This window comes from Staurois parvus, unplaced genomic scaffold (genome assembly GCF_062004578.1).
Source record: "Staurois parvus isolate SC_StPar_1 unplaced genomic scaffold, SC_StPar_1.0 ptg000287l, whole genome shotgun sequence".
NCBI classification, from domain to species: domain Eukaryota; kingdom Metazoa; phylum Chordata; class Amphibia; order Anura; family Ranidae; genus Staurois; species Staurois parvus.
Window position 1 is genome coordinate 35015166 of NW_028318083.1, and position 20383 is coordinate 35035548.

At 38.3% G+C, this 20383-nt stretch overlaps 1 protein-coding gene across 1 annotated transcript in view; it reads left to right on the forward strand.

Annotated features, from left to right (window-relative positions):
* FBXO15 (F-box protein 15) overlaps positions 1–20383 on the forward strand; it is a 262215-nt gene that overhangs the window by 97176 nt on the left and 144656 nt on the right. Inside the window, exons 7-9 of the mRNA XM_089682167.1 lie at positions 10453–10698; positions 13217–13423; positions 17712–17841. Of these exons, the coding sequence (XP_089538293.1) occupies positions 10453–10698; positions 13217–13423; positions 17712–17841 (583 nt within the window). The remainder of the gene's footprint in view (positions 1–10452; positions 10699–13216; positions 13424–17711; positions 17842–20383) is intronic.

Genomic DNA, 20383 nt, shown 5'->3' on the forward strand with positions numbered 1-20383 from the left:
CAAGCAGTACGTACAATCACCTCTTTGTGGGAGGACAAATCTTTTCCACACAAGGAAAAAAGAGCTTTTATCACAGTAATAGTTAGTGTTACTAAACCCAGGACCCTGAATTCACTATATCTGGTCTCCCACAGTACACAGAACAAGGAAATGCAATTACTTTAGTAAATGTAAACGGCTAAATACCTTTTCTCATCAGCAGTATATAGCAGTCTTGTGACTTCTATCCGTGTCCAGCAGAGCACTGGTTAAAGCTTGTAGGAGGAGTCTTCATTCTCCCCTGATTGTCCTATGAGGCTGCAGGACCCCTGACCCTCTGTCTGAATAGCGCTGATTGGCACTGTGCTGATCACATGCACTCTACCAAGGGAAAAAACGCTCTAGCAAAACACACCAAATCGAGCATGTGCAGCTTGCCCCCAAGGCTCTGTTCTATCAGCAGATGAATTAGGGACAGTAGCAGAAGGGGAGGCTTATAGAAGACAGGATCATACATCCTTCTTACACAGAGGATTAACCCCTTAGGTTCCACAGTGAGTATAACAAGCATGCTTTACTGCATACTGTATACAGACTGATTTTACTGTTGGGGGCTTAGTAACACTTAAAGCCCAATAAAAACACCACATATGTTGCTATTTATTTCAACATATCTGATTAATTGTGATCTTAAAATTCTTACCAAAACCCTTGTTTTACGGTTTAACTTAATTCTAAAATTATATATTCATCTGGATCAAATAGGTTAAATCTGCTATCATCAAGCCTTCAATCGAATTCATAGAATATTGAATCTGATATCAGCTTTTCTCTTCTATTGGGACAGGCCTACACACACAGAGACCATGTTACTCTCTTTAGACCTCCACAAGACCTTTGATAAGCCTATCTTGCAACTATTTGTTCTGGAGACCCTAGAATTCGGTCCTTCATTTATACGTATTCTGTATGCCTTGTATCATTCTCCCACCACGCAAATATCAATCAAAAGATATAAATCTTCTTCAGTAATACAGCAATGTTGAATCAAGTGATAGAAAATATAGAAAAATAGAAGACTCTGCCAACATCCCATCCAAAGCAGCGACAAGAAAAAAGTGATAGCAAAAGATCCCCCTGGGACTTTAAAGGCAGACAAAATATATGTAAAATCAAAATATCTTAAAAACAAGTATCAACTTTAATTTATAGATATATATTGTTAGTAAAAACAGAAGAACCACATAGGTCCATAAAACCATGTAAGCAATGTGGGTTACTGAAAGGTGTTGAATACAATCCCTAACCCGAGCATACAAAGATACACCGACGAAGAACTGTCAAATGAGATGTGACTTGGTCAGTCGTGGTGTAGCCTTTAAAGTATCCCGACACGTTTCAGAAAAATCATTCCTTCTTCAGGGGAAAGAGTTGGGTATAACAATACTACAATCTAATAAGTACAACATCAGTATACTATTAAAGCTGTTGGAGAAAACAATTTCTTACAGCATGTTATAGATAGACCAAATAGTGGCATGTATATGTTACCATTGTGATATCATTGAAGTACACTTACATGCTCTGTACATACAAATGATCTGTAGGTCACAAAACAGGATTGTGATGCGAATGGAGTTGCTGTTGGCCCATGGCCCACACAGGTACAACCAGAGAAGCACCCTCAGGCCATCCACCTCACTACAGGGATCCCATAGACTCCAACCCAGGGTTCTGTAGACATCCAAAGGTTCTATAGGGGTATGAATGAATATAATGCCATAAGTATATATGGACAGATTATGTCACAACTGTGTCATAGAGCTACAGATAAAACCAGAAGTATTGGATGGAAGTATGGATAAAAGAGGGAGTATAATGAGTAAAGAAAATATATACAGGGATCCAACCGGGAGTAGTCCCAAAAATACATCAGGGTATAGAGCTTACCAGGTTTCAATGTGAGAGGGATTCCCGCACAATGGCTGGTGTTGCTCCAGAAGGACACATAGGGGGAATGGACCAATATATATATATATATATATATATATATATATATATATATATATATATATATATATATATATATATATATATGAGGCAATTGGGATAGTACCGCCCACAAATGGGCCGATCCATAGCCGGAGGTAGGATGCACGCCAGAATGACCGGCATGGTGTAGCGTCCATCTTGGAGTCCCTGGGCATCAGCGGCGCATGGCTTTGCCTTCCTCAAGGGGGGCGTGATGACGCCACTTGTCCCCGCACCACCGGCACGCAACAGACGGCACAGCATAGATGGAAATGAGCGCGGAACGTGGGGGGGGAGCCAGAACTTGCAGTCCATGCCTAGGGGGTGCGATCGCAAAGGACAACCACCTCCAACATGCCATCCACAACATTGGCCCCCATGAAAGTTCCTATAAGGGGTACTGGGGGCCTGGGCATGCCGAGCACCTGGGCGTGCTGGGCAGTGAGCCAGAAGGCCAAGGAAAAGGGGGTTTGTTCCCTAGCACCACCCCACGGCTTGACAGCAAACCGCAACCCCATTAGACAAAAAGCATCATAGGCACAATAACAACAGTAGATATAAAAGTACATGAACACGAAAAATACCATAGGTAACATATATGTCAATGTGGAACATATTCATGCCTGGGAAAGGAAGGAGTAGGGGTACTGCTTTATTAATACAGTCAATAAAACATTTAAGATCATAAATACAATGATATACAGTATGTATTTCCCCTCTCTGTGTGGATGTAATAAGAGATTCTATTCACCAGGGTGTGGGACAGAATGGAAAAAATATGTTGGCGACCATGTAAGGATGATAGTTGGGTCGTCATAACATGCCCACACCTGGTAGAATCTAAACACAGACAGAGGGGACTAGATGAAGAGCTTGGCAACACAGAGGGTGACCCCTTGGGTGAGAGCTGGAAGTAACAGAACATCCTTTTCACATATTTAGTTCACATCCTCCTGAATGGAAACCCTCTAAAAAAGGTTTAAAGCTAAAAGCCTCCTTCAGGCCTGGTGGTGCTGTGGCATTAAGTAAATAAATCCATTATAATTCCCATTACAACAGAGACTTATTAATGTCTCCTCCCCTCGGGTTGTAGTGGATTCTGTCACGTGCCAAGAATTGCACTCGGAGAGTATGATCACCATGCACCAAGGCCGCGTGTCGGCCTAGGGGTAATTCAGGGTCTTTTTTGTGTATGCATCGAATATGTCAATACATGCGCCTCCACAGCTCCAATTTTGATTTTCCAACATAGAAACAACCACATTCACAAGTGAGGAGGTAAATGACCCCAAAGGTTTTGCAATTAACATAGTGTTTAGGGTCAAAGAGGGATCCATTCGGTAATCTGATGTGGGAACCCAGGTTCATATAATGACAATATGGGCATGCTCCACACCAAAACATCCCATACCTTTTACAAGGGTCACCTCAGGTTGGCCCCCGAAATTTACTATGTAGTTTGTCACCTACAGAGGGGACCCTTTCGAATGCAACAGCTGGTGATGCAGGTACTCATGGACCCACAGATGGATCTGTGGTCAATGGATGCCAATATCTTTTCAAAAGGTCGAGTTTTGTGTGACAATTCTAATGTCTTCATTGCTTTTTTCCTTCTTTTGAAAAAAAAAAAGTCACAGATGGTAACACTAAAACACTAAGGAAGAAATCAGATCAGTTGTCTCCTATTAGCTCTAACCATAACTTTGCCTCCTTTCTTAAATTAGTGAGTAGGAACATTCGTAAGCTCCAGATTATGATGCCCTTGGAAACCAATTTAAATTCAGGGGAGAAACTAGCATTAAAAATGCTACCCTATCCCTCTCCCTCAGGGAATATTAGTCAGAATTTTTGTTCTCACCCTTGGGAATCTGTTTTATGTAAATGTACTCCTACCCTTGTGCGGTCTCCTTTCTGTGAATATGAACCAATATGTGCCACTTCGGGACGGAGTCAAGCTCCCCAGTTTTGAGCTTGACTCTCTCATATATATGTGTGTGTGTGTGTATATATATATATATATATATATATATATATTTGTGTGTATGAATATGATGTGTCTCACTTGTGAATGACAAGCTCTACTCTGCATATTTGTCTTGCAGAGAACATTCCATTTAGTTATTCGGTTGATCTGCCAGTCATTTTTTGTTTTTGTCTTCTGCCTGGTTCCTATGTATCAGGATCCTGTATATTGTGTTCCTTTTGTTATCTTGTGAAAAGAAAAATTGAAAATCTGACTAGAAATAATAAAAAAAAAATAAACGCTGGTCAACAATCACACGATAGCAATTAAACCCTTTGATAAGGGGGGGAAACATTGTAATCATGGAAAATGACAGATATGTACACATTTGTAATAAGATTTTAGCCAACAAAGATTGATATCATTAGATACCGAAATCCCTTTTAATATTCACAATGAAGAGTTTTATCTCTTAGTTGATTGAGCATACTCTGAAAATGATATCTCAATGTACACTTGGGAATTTATCAGAACCAGCTTTCCCAAGGTGGCCGCATTTTATGCCCTCCCAAAGGTACACAAATACTGTAAATTCCCCCAGAAGACCTATTGTCTCTGGCCGCGGAGCTCTTACTGAGGTTCTCAGCCGAGTTGTAGATGGCTACCTTAGACCCTTTGTAGCAAGCCTGCCTTCCTATGTTCATAACACTATTTATTTTTTATCAAGATATTGGAGGGACTACACGTTGGTGGTGACACGTTCTTGGTCTCTATCGACGTGGAAGCCCTATACAGCTCCATAACTCACATTAGAGGCATATCAGCGGTACACCATACTTTATCCCAAAAAAGTTAACATGACAATCTATGAATTAATTCATTCTTCCAGCCCTCGAGGTCATCTTAAATCACAACACTTTTACTTTCAACGGCTCCCACTTCCTCCAGGTACAGGGCGTAGCCATGGGGACCTATTGTGCCACCTCATATGCCAGCCTTTACTGGGGGAGTGGGAGTGTTGGATACTTATGAACGATAATTTTTCGATGTACGCGGACCATGTTCTGGCATGGCATCACTATATCAGCGCTATTTTTGTCCTATGGAATGGATCAGAAAGTCTTTTAAAAGATTTCCTGATAGCCATGAATGACAACAATTTAAATCTTAAATTCACTATGACTTACATTACAGATTACAACACAAATCACTTTCCTGGATGTTTCTGTCCAGAACGATACTGACAGTCATCTGTTCAGTGAACTCTATAGTAAACTCACTGATAGCAATTCTATTCTTAATGCCACCAGCTTTCATCCTAAACCATTGCTAGCATCTATTCTCTACAGTCAATACCTTAGGGCAAGAAAGAAATGTTCGGATGACACACTATTCCAAAAAGAGGCCAATACTTTGAGAACTCCATTATTAGAATGTGGCTATACCAATACTTGTCTTAAGGCGTACAGACATGCTCGTAACACACCACAACATGACCTACTTTTTAAAAAAAAAAAAGGCAATGAAAACATTAGAATTGTCACACAATACTCAACATAAATAGGTTAGACATGTTTTTGAAAAAGTTTATAAATGGGTAGTGCTGCACTGCTGAAGAAACACCAATATATAACATGGCATACATAAAGTCCAAAAGTGTAAAACAGCAACATAAAAGTCCAGGAGGAAGAAAAGAAGGAAAAAACTCTTCAGCAAATGTGGGTGGGAAAAACCATACTCCTACCCACATTTGCTGAAGAGATTTTTCCTTCTTTTCTTCCTCCTGGACTTTCATGTTGAAGTTTTACACGTGTTTTGGTCTTTATGTATGCTATGTTCTATCTTAGTGTTTCTTGAGCAGCGCAGCACTACACATTTATACATTTTTTTCATATGTAATGAACACACATTTTATGTGTTTGCAGCAGCTTGTATTCTTTGTGTCACTATTTATTAATTTTATGTAATTATTTGGCAACGCACAATTTTTTATCACCTTTATATACATTTTGAAAAAGTATTGGCATCTATTGATCATGGATCCATTTGTTGGTCCATGGGTACCTGCATCACCGGCTGTTGCATTCAAAAGGGTCCCCTTTGACAAACTTGTACATAGTGAATTTCGGGGGTCAACCAGACAGGATCCACCCCAACCCGAGGGGAGAAGACTTTAATAAATCTCTGTTGCAACGGGAATTAAAATGGATTTATTTACTTAATGCCACAGCACTAACAGGCCTGAACAAGGCTTTTAACTTTTTTAGAGGGTTTCAATTCAGGAGGATGAGAACTAAATATGTGAAAGGGATGTTCTGTCACTTCCAGCTCTCACCCACAGGGTCACCCCCTCTGTTGCCATGCTCTCCATCTAGGCTCCTCTCTCTGTGTTTAGATTCTACTATGTTATGACGACCCAACTACCATCCTTACATGGTCGCCAACATATTTTTTCCATTCTGTCCCACGCCTTGGTGAAAAGATTCTCTTATTACATCCACACCGAGAGAGGGGAAATACATATCATTGTATTTATTATCTTTAATTTTTTATTGACTGTATTAATAAAGCAGTACCTCTACTCCTTTCTTTCCCCAGCATGAATATGTTCCACATTGACATACATGTTACCTATGGTATTTTTCATGTCCATGTACTTTTATATCCACTGTTGTTATTCTGTCTATGATGCATTTTGTCTAATGGGGCTTCTGTCAGGCTGTGGGGTGGTGCTAGCTAACGGCCCCCTCTTACTTGGCCTTCTGGCTTACTGCCCGGCACACCCAAGCCTGGGAATTTCATGGGAGGTCGATGTTGTGAACGAAATGTTGGTGGTGGTTGGCCTTCACGATCATGCCCCTTACACGCGGTCTGCGAGTTGCTGGCACGCCCTCGCTTTCCGCGCTCATTAACATCTGCGCCATGCCATCTTTTGCATGCCGGCGGAGTGGTGACATGTGATGTCATCACGCCTTGCTTGGGACAGTGCGACGCCAAGCTCCGATGATGCCGGAGGACTCCAAGATGGACGCCACACCATGCCGGTCATTCCGATGGGCATCCTACCTCCTATAGATCGGCCCATTTGTGGGAGGCACTATCCCAATTGCCTCAATATATACTGTATATTGATCCATTCCGCCTATGTGTCTTCCTGGAGCAACACAGGCCATTATGTGCAAATCCCTCTCACATTGAAACCTGGTAAGCTTTATACCCTGATGTATTTTTGGGACTACTCCTGGTTGGATCCCTGTATATATTTTCTTTACTCATTGTACTCCCTCTTTCTCTTATCCATACTTTAATCCAATACTTCTGTTTTTGTCTGTAGCTCTATGACACAGTTGTGATGATTCATGCATACTCCTATAGAACCTTTGGATGTTTACAGAACGCTAGGTTGAAGTCTATGGGATCCCTGTAGTGAGGTGGATGGCCTGAGGGTGCTTCTTTGGTGGTACCTGTGTGGGCCATGGGCCAACAGCAACTCCATATGCATCACAATCCTGTTTTATGACCTTCAGATCATTTGTATATATGGTATGGAGTATGTAAGTGTACTAAAATTATATCACAGTGGTAACATATACATACCATTTGGTCTTACTACCTATAATATGCTGTAAGAAATTGTTCTCTTCAACAGCTGTAAGAGTATACTGATGTTGTACTTATTATATTGTAGTATTGTTATACCCAACTCTTTCCCCTGAAAGAGCTGCACAGGACGACACTGTCATCACCATGTTTCACTGTAGGCTCCAAGCATTTTAATTTGTACTCCTCACCTTTGCGACGCCATACAGTTTTGAAGCCATCAGTTCCAAAAACATTTATCTTGGTCTGATCACTCCAGAGTACCAGTAGGCTTCTTCTTTTTCACAATGGGCCCTGGCAAATTCTAGGTGGGCTTTTTTGTGCATGAGCTGTAGGAGAGGCTTCCTTCGTGGATGACACCCATGCATGCCATATCTGCTGGACACCTGTTTAATGAATAATTAGACTCACCTGTAGTTGAATTCTTGTTAATTAGGATTTTGTTGTCTAAAAATTACCATTGCAATTAAGACTTTCATAGGGGTGTATTTATTTTGTAACATGGTCTTGAATTAATTTGTTAGGAAGAATACTTTTTTGTGTATGCAAATTAACAAATCTTGTTTGCAGCCATTGGCCCGCATTTGTGGGTAGATTTTGTAGTATAGTGTCCCATAGAAAATGTTGATTTTGAAAGGAAAGGTTTTCTGACAAATGTATGTGTGTATATGTGTATATATATATAGACAGTGGATATAACAAATCTACACACCCCTGTTAAAATGTCAGTTTTCTGTGATGTAAAAGAAGGAGACAAAGATAAATGATTTTAGAACTTTTTCCATCTTTAATTTAACTTATAAACTGTACACCTCAGTTGAACAAGAAACTGAAATTTTTTAGGTCTTTTCAGTCTTTTTGGGAATGAGTCTATTAGCATGGCACATCTTGACTTGGCAATATTTGCCCACTCTTCCTTACAAAAACACTCCAAATCTGTCAAATTGTGAGGGCATCTCCTGTGCACAGCCCTCTTCAGATCACCCCACAGATTTTCGGTCGGATTCAAGTCTAGGCTGTGGCTGGGCCATTCCAAAACTTTAATCTTCCTCTGGTGAAGCCATTCCTTTGTTGATTTGGATGTATGCTTTGGGTCGTTGTCATGCTGAAAGATGAAGTTCCTCTTCATTTTCATCTTTCTAGCAGAAGCCTGAAGGTTTTGTGCCAATATTGACTTTTATTTGGAACTGTTCAGAATTCCCTTTACCTTGACTAAGGCCCCAGTTCCAGCTGAAAAAAACCAGTACCAAAGCATGATGCTGCCACCACATGCTTCACTGTGGGTATGGTGTTATTTTGGTGCAGTTTTGTTTTTGAGCCAAACATATCTTTTGGAATTATAGCCAAAAAGTTCAACCTTGGTTTCATCAGTCCATAACACATTTTCCCACATGCTTTTGGGAGACTTCAGATGTGTTTTTGCAGATTTTAGCCGTGGTCTAGATGTTTTTCTTTGTAAGAAAAGGCTTCCGTCTTGCCACTCTGCCCCATAGCCCAGACATATGAAGAATACGGAAGATTGTTGTTACATGTACCACACAGCCAGTACTTGCCAGATATTCCTGCAGCATCTTTAATGTTGCTGTGGACCTCTTGGCAGCTTCTTAGACCAGTTTTCTTCTCGTCTTTTCATCAATTTTGGAGGGACGTCCTGTTCTTGGTAATGTCACTGTTGAGCCATATTTTCTCCACTTGATGATGACTGTCTTCACTGTATTCCATGGTATATCTAATGCCTTAGAAATTCTTTTGTACCCTTATCGTGACTGCTACATTTAACAATGAGATCCCTCTGATGCTTTGGAAGCTCTCCGCGGTCCATGGCTTTTGCTGTAGGATGCGACTAAGAAAATGTCAAGAAAGACCTACTAGAACAGCTGAACTTTATTTGGGGTTAACCAGAGGCACTTTAAATGATGGCAGGTGTGTACTGACTCCTATTTAACATGACTTTGAATGTGATTGCTTAATTCTGAACACAACTACATCCCCAGTTATAAGAGGATGTGCACACTTATGCAACCACATTATTTTAGTTTTTTATACTTACTCCCCCACCCCCTAAAAGATTTCATTTTGTTTTTCAATTGAGTTGTACAATTTATAGGTCACATTAAATGTGGAAAAAGTTCTGAAATGATTTATCTTTGTCTCATTTTTTACATCAGAAAAACCTGACATTTTAACAGGGGTGTGTAGACTTTTTATATCCAAAAAAAAAATATATATATGTATGTGTGTGTGTGTGTGTATATGTATGTATGTATGTATGTATATATATATATATATATATATATATTTTTTTTTTTTTTTTAACTTTTGGGAACGTTTTCCGTTGATAATTAGAAAAAAAAATCAAGTGATATTCGGGACTATTTACCATTTTTTCCTGAATAAAACAAGGTATAATGGCTACACAAAGTAGGTGTAATCATATGCACAGTTTTACTAACACCTCAAAGTTGCAAAATAGGGCCTGGACCTATTTGTTTTAACCCCTGTCATGAAGGGGTTAAATAGGAAAAAACTCCTATGGCAACTGGATCCATCTAGTGGCCAAATGCATTATTTTTTTATCCATTGAGGGGAGCAGGAAAGGGGTTACGTTTTGTCTGGAAATGGGCTTTAATTGGCCTTGTCATAGTTCATCTGATAAAGGAGCAGTGGGACCACTAATAGCAACTTTATATTTCAGCCATATAACATACTTTAATAGTTTTAAAATACTTTTAATAGTAATACATTTACAAATCAGTTTTATTCTGCTGTGGCTTTATGGGTCAGTAATTTTGGTTAATATATATTACTTAATACTACCTTGTTTAGTTACGTAAAATATATGATCAATTATAACCATTTTATTTCTTTTTCTTTTTCAGTGTTTTGTGGTATAAAATTTACAATGTGCTTTTGAAGAAAAATCTGTGTTGGAAGTATGATTCTATAAATTCGGTTGGGAAAAGATTAAATGACACTACAATTGTAGACAAAGAGCCTGGTTATTGGAAGAAGACCTATATCAATGAATTAAAAACTGGAATGGACAAAAGAATGAATCGGATTTTGAAAGCTGCAAAAAAATACAATGCATTTGGTGTGCCAGCTAATATGGAAAAGCCAGTTAAGTAAGTGTATTAGATTTTGAAGAAAATTCCACTGACAGCTTTTATACAAGGATCAAATGACATTTGCCAAGCAGGTAATATAAATTAACTTTGAGGCCTGTTTCTTCAAAACATCTAAGTCCTGCACTGATCACTTGAACCTCCCATACCTTTTTAGTCTTCCATGTGCATGCTGTAAGTGACACTGTACATGTATACAGTTGTGAACCTTATAATGATCTTACAAAACCAAGGCCTTGGATGGACATGATGTCAGTATTTACTCCCTGCACTACAAAAAATGTTGGTAATTCCCCACAAAAAAAAGACCCTTAAGACGTTTTTCCTTATGCTTTAAGATGCTCTCTGATATCCAGGACAAAAAGGATACATTAAGTCATAATGAAGTTATAACATTGCATACATCTTACCGCTTTGGCCCTGAAACTATATAAAGTGGTTGTAAACCTTTACATATGTCCAGCGAAGTAGCAAGCCTAATATGATACACAAAAATTAAACAGATCTTGTTTATCGGCATCCATCATTCATGTACAGCCTTCTACAACATACAGATGAAAAGATTTTTCTTAGCAGCAGAAAGCAGTGGGTGGGGATCTGAGGTCACACACCCTGCAGAGTTTAGAGCACAGAGATCAGTGGGCATGGGAGTCATCTCTTGTGAGGCATCTCCCTTGAGGATGAAGTGTTGGCTTAAACTATTAGGAGCGAGTCATGCAGAGAGAGGAGGGATCAGAGTGGAATAAGACTCTGTGCTTTGGGTTCAGGTTAGTACACACTATAATGGGATTTGCTTTGTTTATTTTTTACCTCTAAGGGTTCAGCCACTTTAATGTTTCCTAGCACAATGCCCTCTACTACATTAATAAACATCCTCCCCTTGATAGCCAACAGATGATATTTTGCAGTGCTGGTGGCTCTCAATCTTGGCTGTTACTGACAGCTTCATTTCGTGCAGATGACTAGTTACTAATAAGATTGTTTTCCAGTTCTCTGATCACTATGTCGGCTATGACTTAGTGATCACATACAAACGAGGCATTGTCAAAACTCAAAAGCCTTCGGCCTGCATATGAACACTGCCTCCAATAGTGTCTACTAATCTGAAATTTCAAAACACATTAAGGCCCAAGGATCAAGCCCTACCTACCCCCTACCTTCAACATAAACTCCTTGATAGAATGGTCACCAAACACATTTGTCATAGTCTGTGAACCGTCAAGCACTTCGTGGCGACCCTAACTCCTGGGCCTCACAGGGGACTCCTCCTGGTATTACACACAAGCAGTATACCACGTACCCGTTCCCTCCACTACCACGCTTCTTTCACTTTTCCTCTTGCTGTCACAGCCCCTATTCTTATCCCTACAATAGCCCTAAATGCCCATTTTAACTCCACAGAGGTATCCATGACTTTAGAGTCTCTAAAGCATTAATGTTTTCATTTTATCTAGCCTTGGGGTATTGAGGATCTATAAGATTGCTACATAATTTCAACTTTCCATGTACCTTTTTTTAAAATTCATGCTCATAGCTAAATATTTTGGCTTATATCATGTGCTTTCTGTATCCCCTGTTACCGTTTGTCTTTTGTCTAAAATCTATTGTGTTAGAAAAAAACGATTCTTTTAAAGTTACAGTAACACACTGAAGCTCCAGTGATTTCGTTTTTATTCCACACGTGAAAGTATAGCTAAATCCAGTCTTCTCCAGCCAAAAATTCATTCCCTGCATGTGTGACGGACTCGCTGTTTTACTCAAAAGTCAACACTAAAGCTCCACATACATGTTATAATCTGATTGCACAATTTCCTTTAGATCTACCAACAAGTATTTAATACAAGGGCCTGCCTGATGAGATACCAATTGATTTGATAGTTTAGGTAGGTCCTGCCTAAACTATTGCATCAATTGGTATCTGATCAGGCAGTTCCTTGCATTAAATACTTGTTAACAACAACTATATAATAGTTTACATAGTTTTTGTTAATCAAGAATTAATTGTGCAAAGATTGTATGGTCAAATTGTAACGTGTTAGGTGAGCCTTGGATACAAATCTTCTTATTGGCATCCCCTGCAGTTTGAGCTCTATTTTTGTTCAGATTACCTATGATTTGCGCTATTCTAAAAGACATAGACATGGCAGCTTTCACATTACAACCCTAGATGGTTATAATAAAGGCTGAACCTCTCATTCAGAAATCAGAGAAAGGACATGGTCAAATAAACACTATTTGTTTCAGAACAGTGTGTGGTATGCATCTGCAGAAAGTTTACTGAAATCTGTGCAGTATATAGCTCTCATGGCATTGTGTACAACAATGGTGTGCAGAACACTTCCAGGTTGTCACATTGCAAGGAAGCGACATTACATTTTTTTCACAATTTTTTAAAGCACTTGCCTTTTGTGGGTATGAAATATGTTATATCAATATTCAAACAGAAGTGTGGTTTTGGTTTCAGTGACTGCTTTTTGACATTAAGTTCTCATCAAAGTCTTTTTTCATCTGTTTGCAGAATGTCTGGATTAATTTGGGCCCTTACTTTCAAAGATATTAATGGGAAAGAAACAATAATTGAGCAGTCTTCTATTAATTTCAGAGATACATCCCTTACCATATGTTGGAATAGTTATACTTGGCCTGGCTTTCAAACTCTGATCACACTTCAGCTCCATGGGATTACACAGATTCAGGCTGATTGTTTGTGCTCTCCTAAAAACGGGTATGTATTTTTCCAGTTTGTCCTCTAACCTTCCTAAGTTCACACCTAAAAATTCATGTGTTACCAAAAGGTGTTTTTCAACACCTTTTAATCATCAGATGCTAACAAGATTAAAATATAACTAAAGGAAAAACTTTTTTTTTTTTTTAGTTTTGGATAGAGTGGAGAGGGATTAAAACATCTGTAAGTTTTTATATCTGTCTTTGTCCCTATTAAGGAGATTCACACTCTCTATTTGTCCTGTTTACTGTTATCATTGACAGTGAAAGTAAAAGAAAATCGCAAATTTTGGGTTGTTCCCAGAAAAGTAACATGTGGGAAATCTTCCAATGGGGACACTAGTTCTGGTGACCTGGTAGTGCCCAAGGAATTCCCTAGTTTGCAAGGATTTCCTCTAACTTCCTGTGTAGCTATGGGACAGAAAGTAAAGGGAAATCTCAGCAACTGGACACAGATTGAAGAAAAATAATTGACGGGTTATAACCCTCCCTTACTCTATCCAAAATGGAAAAAAAAAGTTATGTCTATAGTTCTCTTTTAAGAAAATAAGATTATAGCAGAGTTTCAGCTCTTTTCTTCATACTATAAAATTACTTGCTTGCTTGGACTGAGGGAATTTTGTATATTGTTCTTGATCCTTTTTTATTGTAGAGGATTTTTTTCGAATTTTTTTGTTCTGTTTGGCTGTGAATTTGTTGTATATAAAGTGTACGTAAAGCCATTTTTTAACTTTTAGATAGAGCTTGAAAAATGTTCTCTTTCTCTGCTAGAACCATTTTTAAAAAACAAATTTGGAAACCTGTTAAAATGCTTACTGGAGAAAGAATAGTGCAGCGGTTAACATAAATATCCCTGTGACATAAACATAAATTCTACCTGTAAATAAAAACCAATCATTGTATTAGTGCAAAAAGTGAAAAAGAGAAGGGACACCTCCACAAGTCACAAGTTCCACACAGATCTGTATATCATAAATAAACGAAAAACACAATGACTATAAAGAATTACTCAGTAATACTACAATATACATGTGTCCAATCAATATAGTGTATATCCAGATGAGAAAGTCCCAAAGTGCAAAATAAAACTTCTGCACCTTGCCACCAACAGGTTGCAATCCTCCACCTCTGCACTCACCAGAAGGCTAAAATACAAAGGCATGTTTTATAGCCAATGCTGTATATCCCAGGTACTTTCCTCAGTATTTTTGTGCGATCACGTTGGGAGGAGCCTTACATGCTGACATCATGCGGCCGTTTCCAGATCTCGGATCAGCAGCCATTTTAGTAAGTCTGGACTGATTGTGTGATATCGCCATGTGGTTGGTTTTATTGTTGTGTATTAGCAATTTTATAATAAAGTACTATACCATATACCTTTTTTCTGGGCTCCGTGGTATGAGCACTTTTCAATCCAGGAAACCTGATTGGCGTCTGTATATGAGCAAGTACCTGGGATATACAGGCGGCCAGGGGCTTGGATGCTGAGGAGAGTACCTGGGACACACAGCATTGGCTATAATACATGCCTTTGTATTTTAGCCCTCTGGTTAGTGCATAGAGGTGGAGGATTGCACACTGCTGGTGACAAGGTGGAGAAGTTTTTTTGCACTTTGAAACTTTCTCATCTGGATATACACTATATTGATTAAACACATGTATATTGTAGCATTATTGATTGATTCTTTATAGTCGTCGTATTATTCATTTATCTATTTATGAAATACTAATCAATGTGGAACTTGTGACACCAATTATATTGGAGGTGATTCTTTATTTTATTTATTTATTTCAGGTACTTATATAGTGCCATCAATTTATGCAGAGCTTTTTGCACTAGTACAATGATTGTTTTTTATTTACAGATAAAATGTATGTTTATGCCACAGGGATATGTATTTAAAACGCTGCTATATTCTTTTTCCAGTGTTGTTTTGTGAGGTTGATGTGTTACCTCTTTTGGTGCTAGCAACCACTTCTCCAGCGCGCTCATTTATATTGCTTTCCTGTTAAAATGCTCAGTTTACATCTATTATTATCTAAATCTCCTACAGTTGCATATTTTCTGAAAGCAGAGACCTTGTAGAATAAAAAGTGGCAGTTGATTTAAAAAAAAAAATTTTTTATTCACCCTATAACTAGGCTACTGTATATTTTCACTAAAAAATATACTCAAATTTATTTTAGTGCACACAAATACTATAATATAGGAACTCTGCCTTTAAACTAGAATGTCCATAGATTAAATTTTGAGTTGGCAGTCAAGCTGTATCTTTCTTTACGTTATCTTGGTTTGTTAGTTTTTTTCTAAGCCCAGGTACATTGTTTGCTCTGCCTGCCCTTGGGCAGTGTTCTCCAGCAATGAGGAGATGCAGACGTTTGACTTGTGAATATTTATTTCACCCTGGCCAATCACTATGGGGTTTATTCCAGTGATGTAGGTGTGGGAGGACCACCATGTAATACATAATTTAGTAACATCAAAACATTATAGCCTTATGTATTCAGGGGTCTGTGCATTTCACAACGTAGAGCCACTTCCTCATGACCCAATTTGCACTGGATGTAGTTGAGCTCTTAAATGCATCACATCTTCAACCAATATAGTGTTAATTAATGTTATCTTAGTCAAGCTGTTTACATCTTCTCTTCCCCAGTCCTTCTTATGACTTGACTTCTTAGTATCAAAAGATTAGTGCTGATACCCTTGGGCTCATCCCTGAAAATTTAATGAAATGTATTCATTAACCACTTGCCTTCTGGAAGATTTACCCTCCTTCATGAGCAGGCCATTTTTTGCTATACAGCGCTGCGCTACTTTAACTGACATTTGCATGGTCATGTAACACTGTACACAAATGAAATTTATATAATTTTTTTCACACAAGTAGAGCTTTCTTTTGGCCATACTTATTCATCACTGGGTTTTTTATTTTTTGAGCTATAAATGAAAAAAGACTGGAAATGTAAAAAAAACCCAACACCAATATTTTTTACTTTTTGCTATAAAACATAGCTAATAAAAAATAAATACAATTTCTTCATAAATTTAGGGCACACTGTATTCCACCATATGTCTTTGGTAAAACAAAATTCCAATAAGTGTATAGTGAAACCGATTTAAACCTGTTTATAGGTTAGGGAGTTTATAGCACAGACTATGTGTGGTTTGCTGATCAAACGCATGAAGACATGTTACTTTAACTTAAGTGGACAAACACCCTAAAACAATACTGTGGATATGGAAAGATACATCTTGTGGCACATTTTGGGTTAATGACACAAGTTTAGGAAATGTATTTTTATTGAATATATGTTTTATGTTGATTTTTGGGGGGATTTATGTATATACACATTTAGCTTGAATTTAAGGTAGAACTCCAGGCAAATACAACTTTACATGTTCTTGTTGCTGATTTCCTACTTTTACTGAATATGTCATCCATCTTCTGGTTCACTCAGTAGTTGCTCTGAAATAGCCTATTTATTTTCAAATCAAACCATTTCCTGTTGGTAACACCAGTGGCTGCTATGCCTCCTATTCCCACAGCCATTGGTCTTGGCACTTCCCTTCTGTAGTTCTTTCTCCAGGACACAGGGATGTAATTCACCTCCACTTCCAGTGGTGGGCTGACTGGGACTCTCAGACTCATTCAACATGTACAGGCCTAGTGTACCTGTGGTTGATGGGAACTGTGGTTTCCTTTTACTGCAGAGAGCGAGGAGAGGATATGATGTAACCCCTGCTGTTACACTTCCTCCTTGGCAGAGTTGTTATCCTTTGAATTACACAGGTGAGGTCATGAAAATTCAATTAGACTTTTATCCTAAATGGTAAGGATTTTCAAAATGTAAATAACTGTTTAGTGTTTTGTGTAGGGGGGTACTAATGGGTGATTTTGTTTTTTTTGCCTATCCTGGAGTTCTTCTTTAAGCACTGTGCAACCCTTGATTTTATTCTTTTGTTTTTGGACAGCTTAAAATCAGGTAGAGTATGATCTTGATCTCAACCTTTTGATATATAAAATTAGGAAAAAGGAAGTTTTGAAGTGATATAAACTATAATACATCATACAAAGGCACTTTTCATGATTACACAGCCAAAAGTATCATGTATGAGGTATCTGTTTTCCACCTAACAACCAAGCTACAATATATGTTTTAAAGTGTGATGGTGGCTAGTTTCTAGGAGACAAATTGATGCTGTTCTTCATTCAGAATCTTTATCCTTCAATTTTAAAAATAAACTTCACAGAAAATAACTGACTTTTTATTATAATTCCAACAAGGCTTCAAAGGCATTCACTCATCGCTGAGTATAACTTGAAGGATTTCAAAAGATCCAGCAGATTCATTGGGCAAGACTCGCTTATAAAACTCTTTTATCTTGATCCTGGCCTAATAATTGGCATATGGAAGGTAACTGTTAAATAGATTTAAATAGATTTTTGACGATTTTTCTGTTGTGTTGCTTTATGTTAATGGGAACAATTGTTTGGGATATTGCAGGTCAAGAGCAACACAATTTCTTTGCTTTCAAGAAAGATTGCAGAAACATTGCCTAAGTTTATTTGTTGGGTTGTTGTTCTCTACTCTCTCACACACTAGTAAAAAAATGTCAATCTATTTTGATTGGTGTATAAAAATTTGCTGATTACACCTACGTTTTTCTAGCTCTCATCTTTCTTCATTTTGTGCCAAAAGTGCATAGTTTTATTTATTTTCTCCTTCTACTTTGTGCATCTAGAGTTTTAGGATACACATTTTTCTTAAAAATGTTACCAGTAGGTTAAAAAAATACAGATTAGAAATTAATTAGAAACGTTATAATACTTTTGAATTTATTTTCTATATTATGATCAGCACTAGAACAGACCATTTATTTTAATCATATAGTACAGGACACAGACTTGGTATTTAGAGACGAAAGAAGAGATTTGTGAAAAGAGATTCACAAGAAAGCGGCTACATTATGGACAGAATGCGATCCTCAGAAAAATTTCCAAAAATTATGCTTTATTACACATTAATAATTGACACTCGGGCAATCGCCCTGGTTAACCATCACCTCAGTCTGAGACAATACACACAGACCTAAAACCATTAAAATCACACCAAGACCGGTCTGGATATATGTGCTGCAAAGACTATGACCACCATAGTCTAAAGCATTTGCAACACCTGCACATAGGTTACAATTTTTTTCATTGTGATCTTCAGATATCTTTGGTCAAATAGCCTTATTTAGGGATTTCCTAATTAATATCGCCATCTTCTGGTGAGTTTGCGGTAACTATTTGTTTCCTTTAATATCAATAGAATATGATAAGCCTTTCCTCTCATTGATATATCCAGTTGCCTGTTCTTTTTAATGTGAGTAATGACCAGCTGTTGTGCTAAGTAATTTGCCTTTCTTCCCATTGAGAATAGCTGCAAGTCAACAATTTGCATATGTGGGTGGGTCTAAACCCACTATAAATAGGAAGCTGAAATGCAGGAATCTCATTGGTCCTGACGAAGCTGAGTGAGATACGCCCATCGGCGAAACGAGTTGACATCATACGTCAGATACGTCACTTCCGGTCATGTGCATTGGCGATATGCACGCCGACCTACAAGGAGGCAGCCATTTTTACATGCCATGAGCCATGCAAAGGCTGTACAGGCGCCATGGAGAGGTTGGAACCCGCGAAATGTCGGCTGATGTAAGCGGCTGTTCCCTGGAGTAACACGGCAGTACCCATGAAGGATATCTTTATTTTCTACTACCCATTGCACATGTGATGAGTGGACTGTTACAGGATTAACGAAGAAGGTTCCTTGCTACTTATACTATATATACATTAGAGTGAGAGTACCCGGAGTGACTATTCCTATATCGTTTGTCTTATTACAGGATGGGGACATTATGATGCTTTATCTAGATGCAAGGCATACTACATATATTGCAACAGGCGGAAGATCAACTGGGCCTCATCTTATTCCAAATATTAAAGTGGTTTGTAGTCCACATGTTGTGGTGAAGAAACCATATAAAGCAGGCCTCTGCTATTTACATTCATCTCTCCATCAAGACATCAACAGGGACTCTTTCATCTATAAGAATCTTTGCAATTATTTACGTATATTACAGATAGATGGGCCCCAACCACATGTGCATCTATAGGGTTGTACTCCATGAATCCATCATCATATTATTGGGGTTCACCCCCCTCTTTTTTTCATTCAATTTCTTACCCACATTGCGTTATATAGGCCTAGGGTTATGCTACTCTCCAGGTGGTAACTGTATTTGCCTATTTGCATAGCATGTGAAATTATATACCTTTTGGTACAATTTTTGAAAACACCTCCTTCAGGGAGTGTAACCTATGTGGTAACTATATGTGCTTATATGTATAGCACGTGATATTATATACCTACGGTATAATTTTTTGATAATACCTCCTACAGGGAGTGTATTCTATGTGCAGGTGCTGCAAATGCTTTAGACTATGGTGGTCATAGCCTTTGCAGCACATATATCCAGACCGGTCTTGGTGTGATTTTAATGGTTTTAGGTCTGTGTGTATTGTCTCATACTGAGGTGATGGTTAACCAGGGCGATTGCCCGAGTGTCAATTATTAATGTGTAATAAAGCATAATTTTTGGAAATTTTTCTGAGGATCGCATTCTGTCCATAATGTAGCCGCTTTCTTGTGAATCTCTTTTCACAAATCTCTTCTTTGGTCTGCATATTTTTTGGCTACTGGATGGAAGCCATATATTGGGTGATACAGTAATTTAGAACCTCTAAATCTATCTTTTACTAACATTGGTATTTAGAGACCCTGTATTGTAGAAAGGTACCTTAAAGTTGCTGTAGATTTCTGGCATATCCCTTTATAATAGGTGCTTGTCTCAATCCAGGCCACTAAGTGTCATCTACATCTTGCTTTGTTCCTTTGCTATCTACATGAG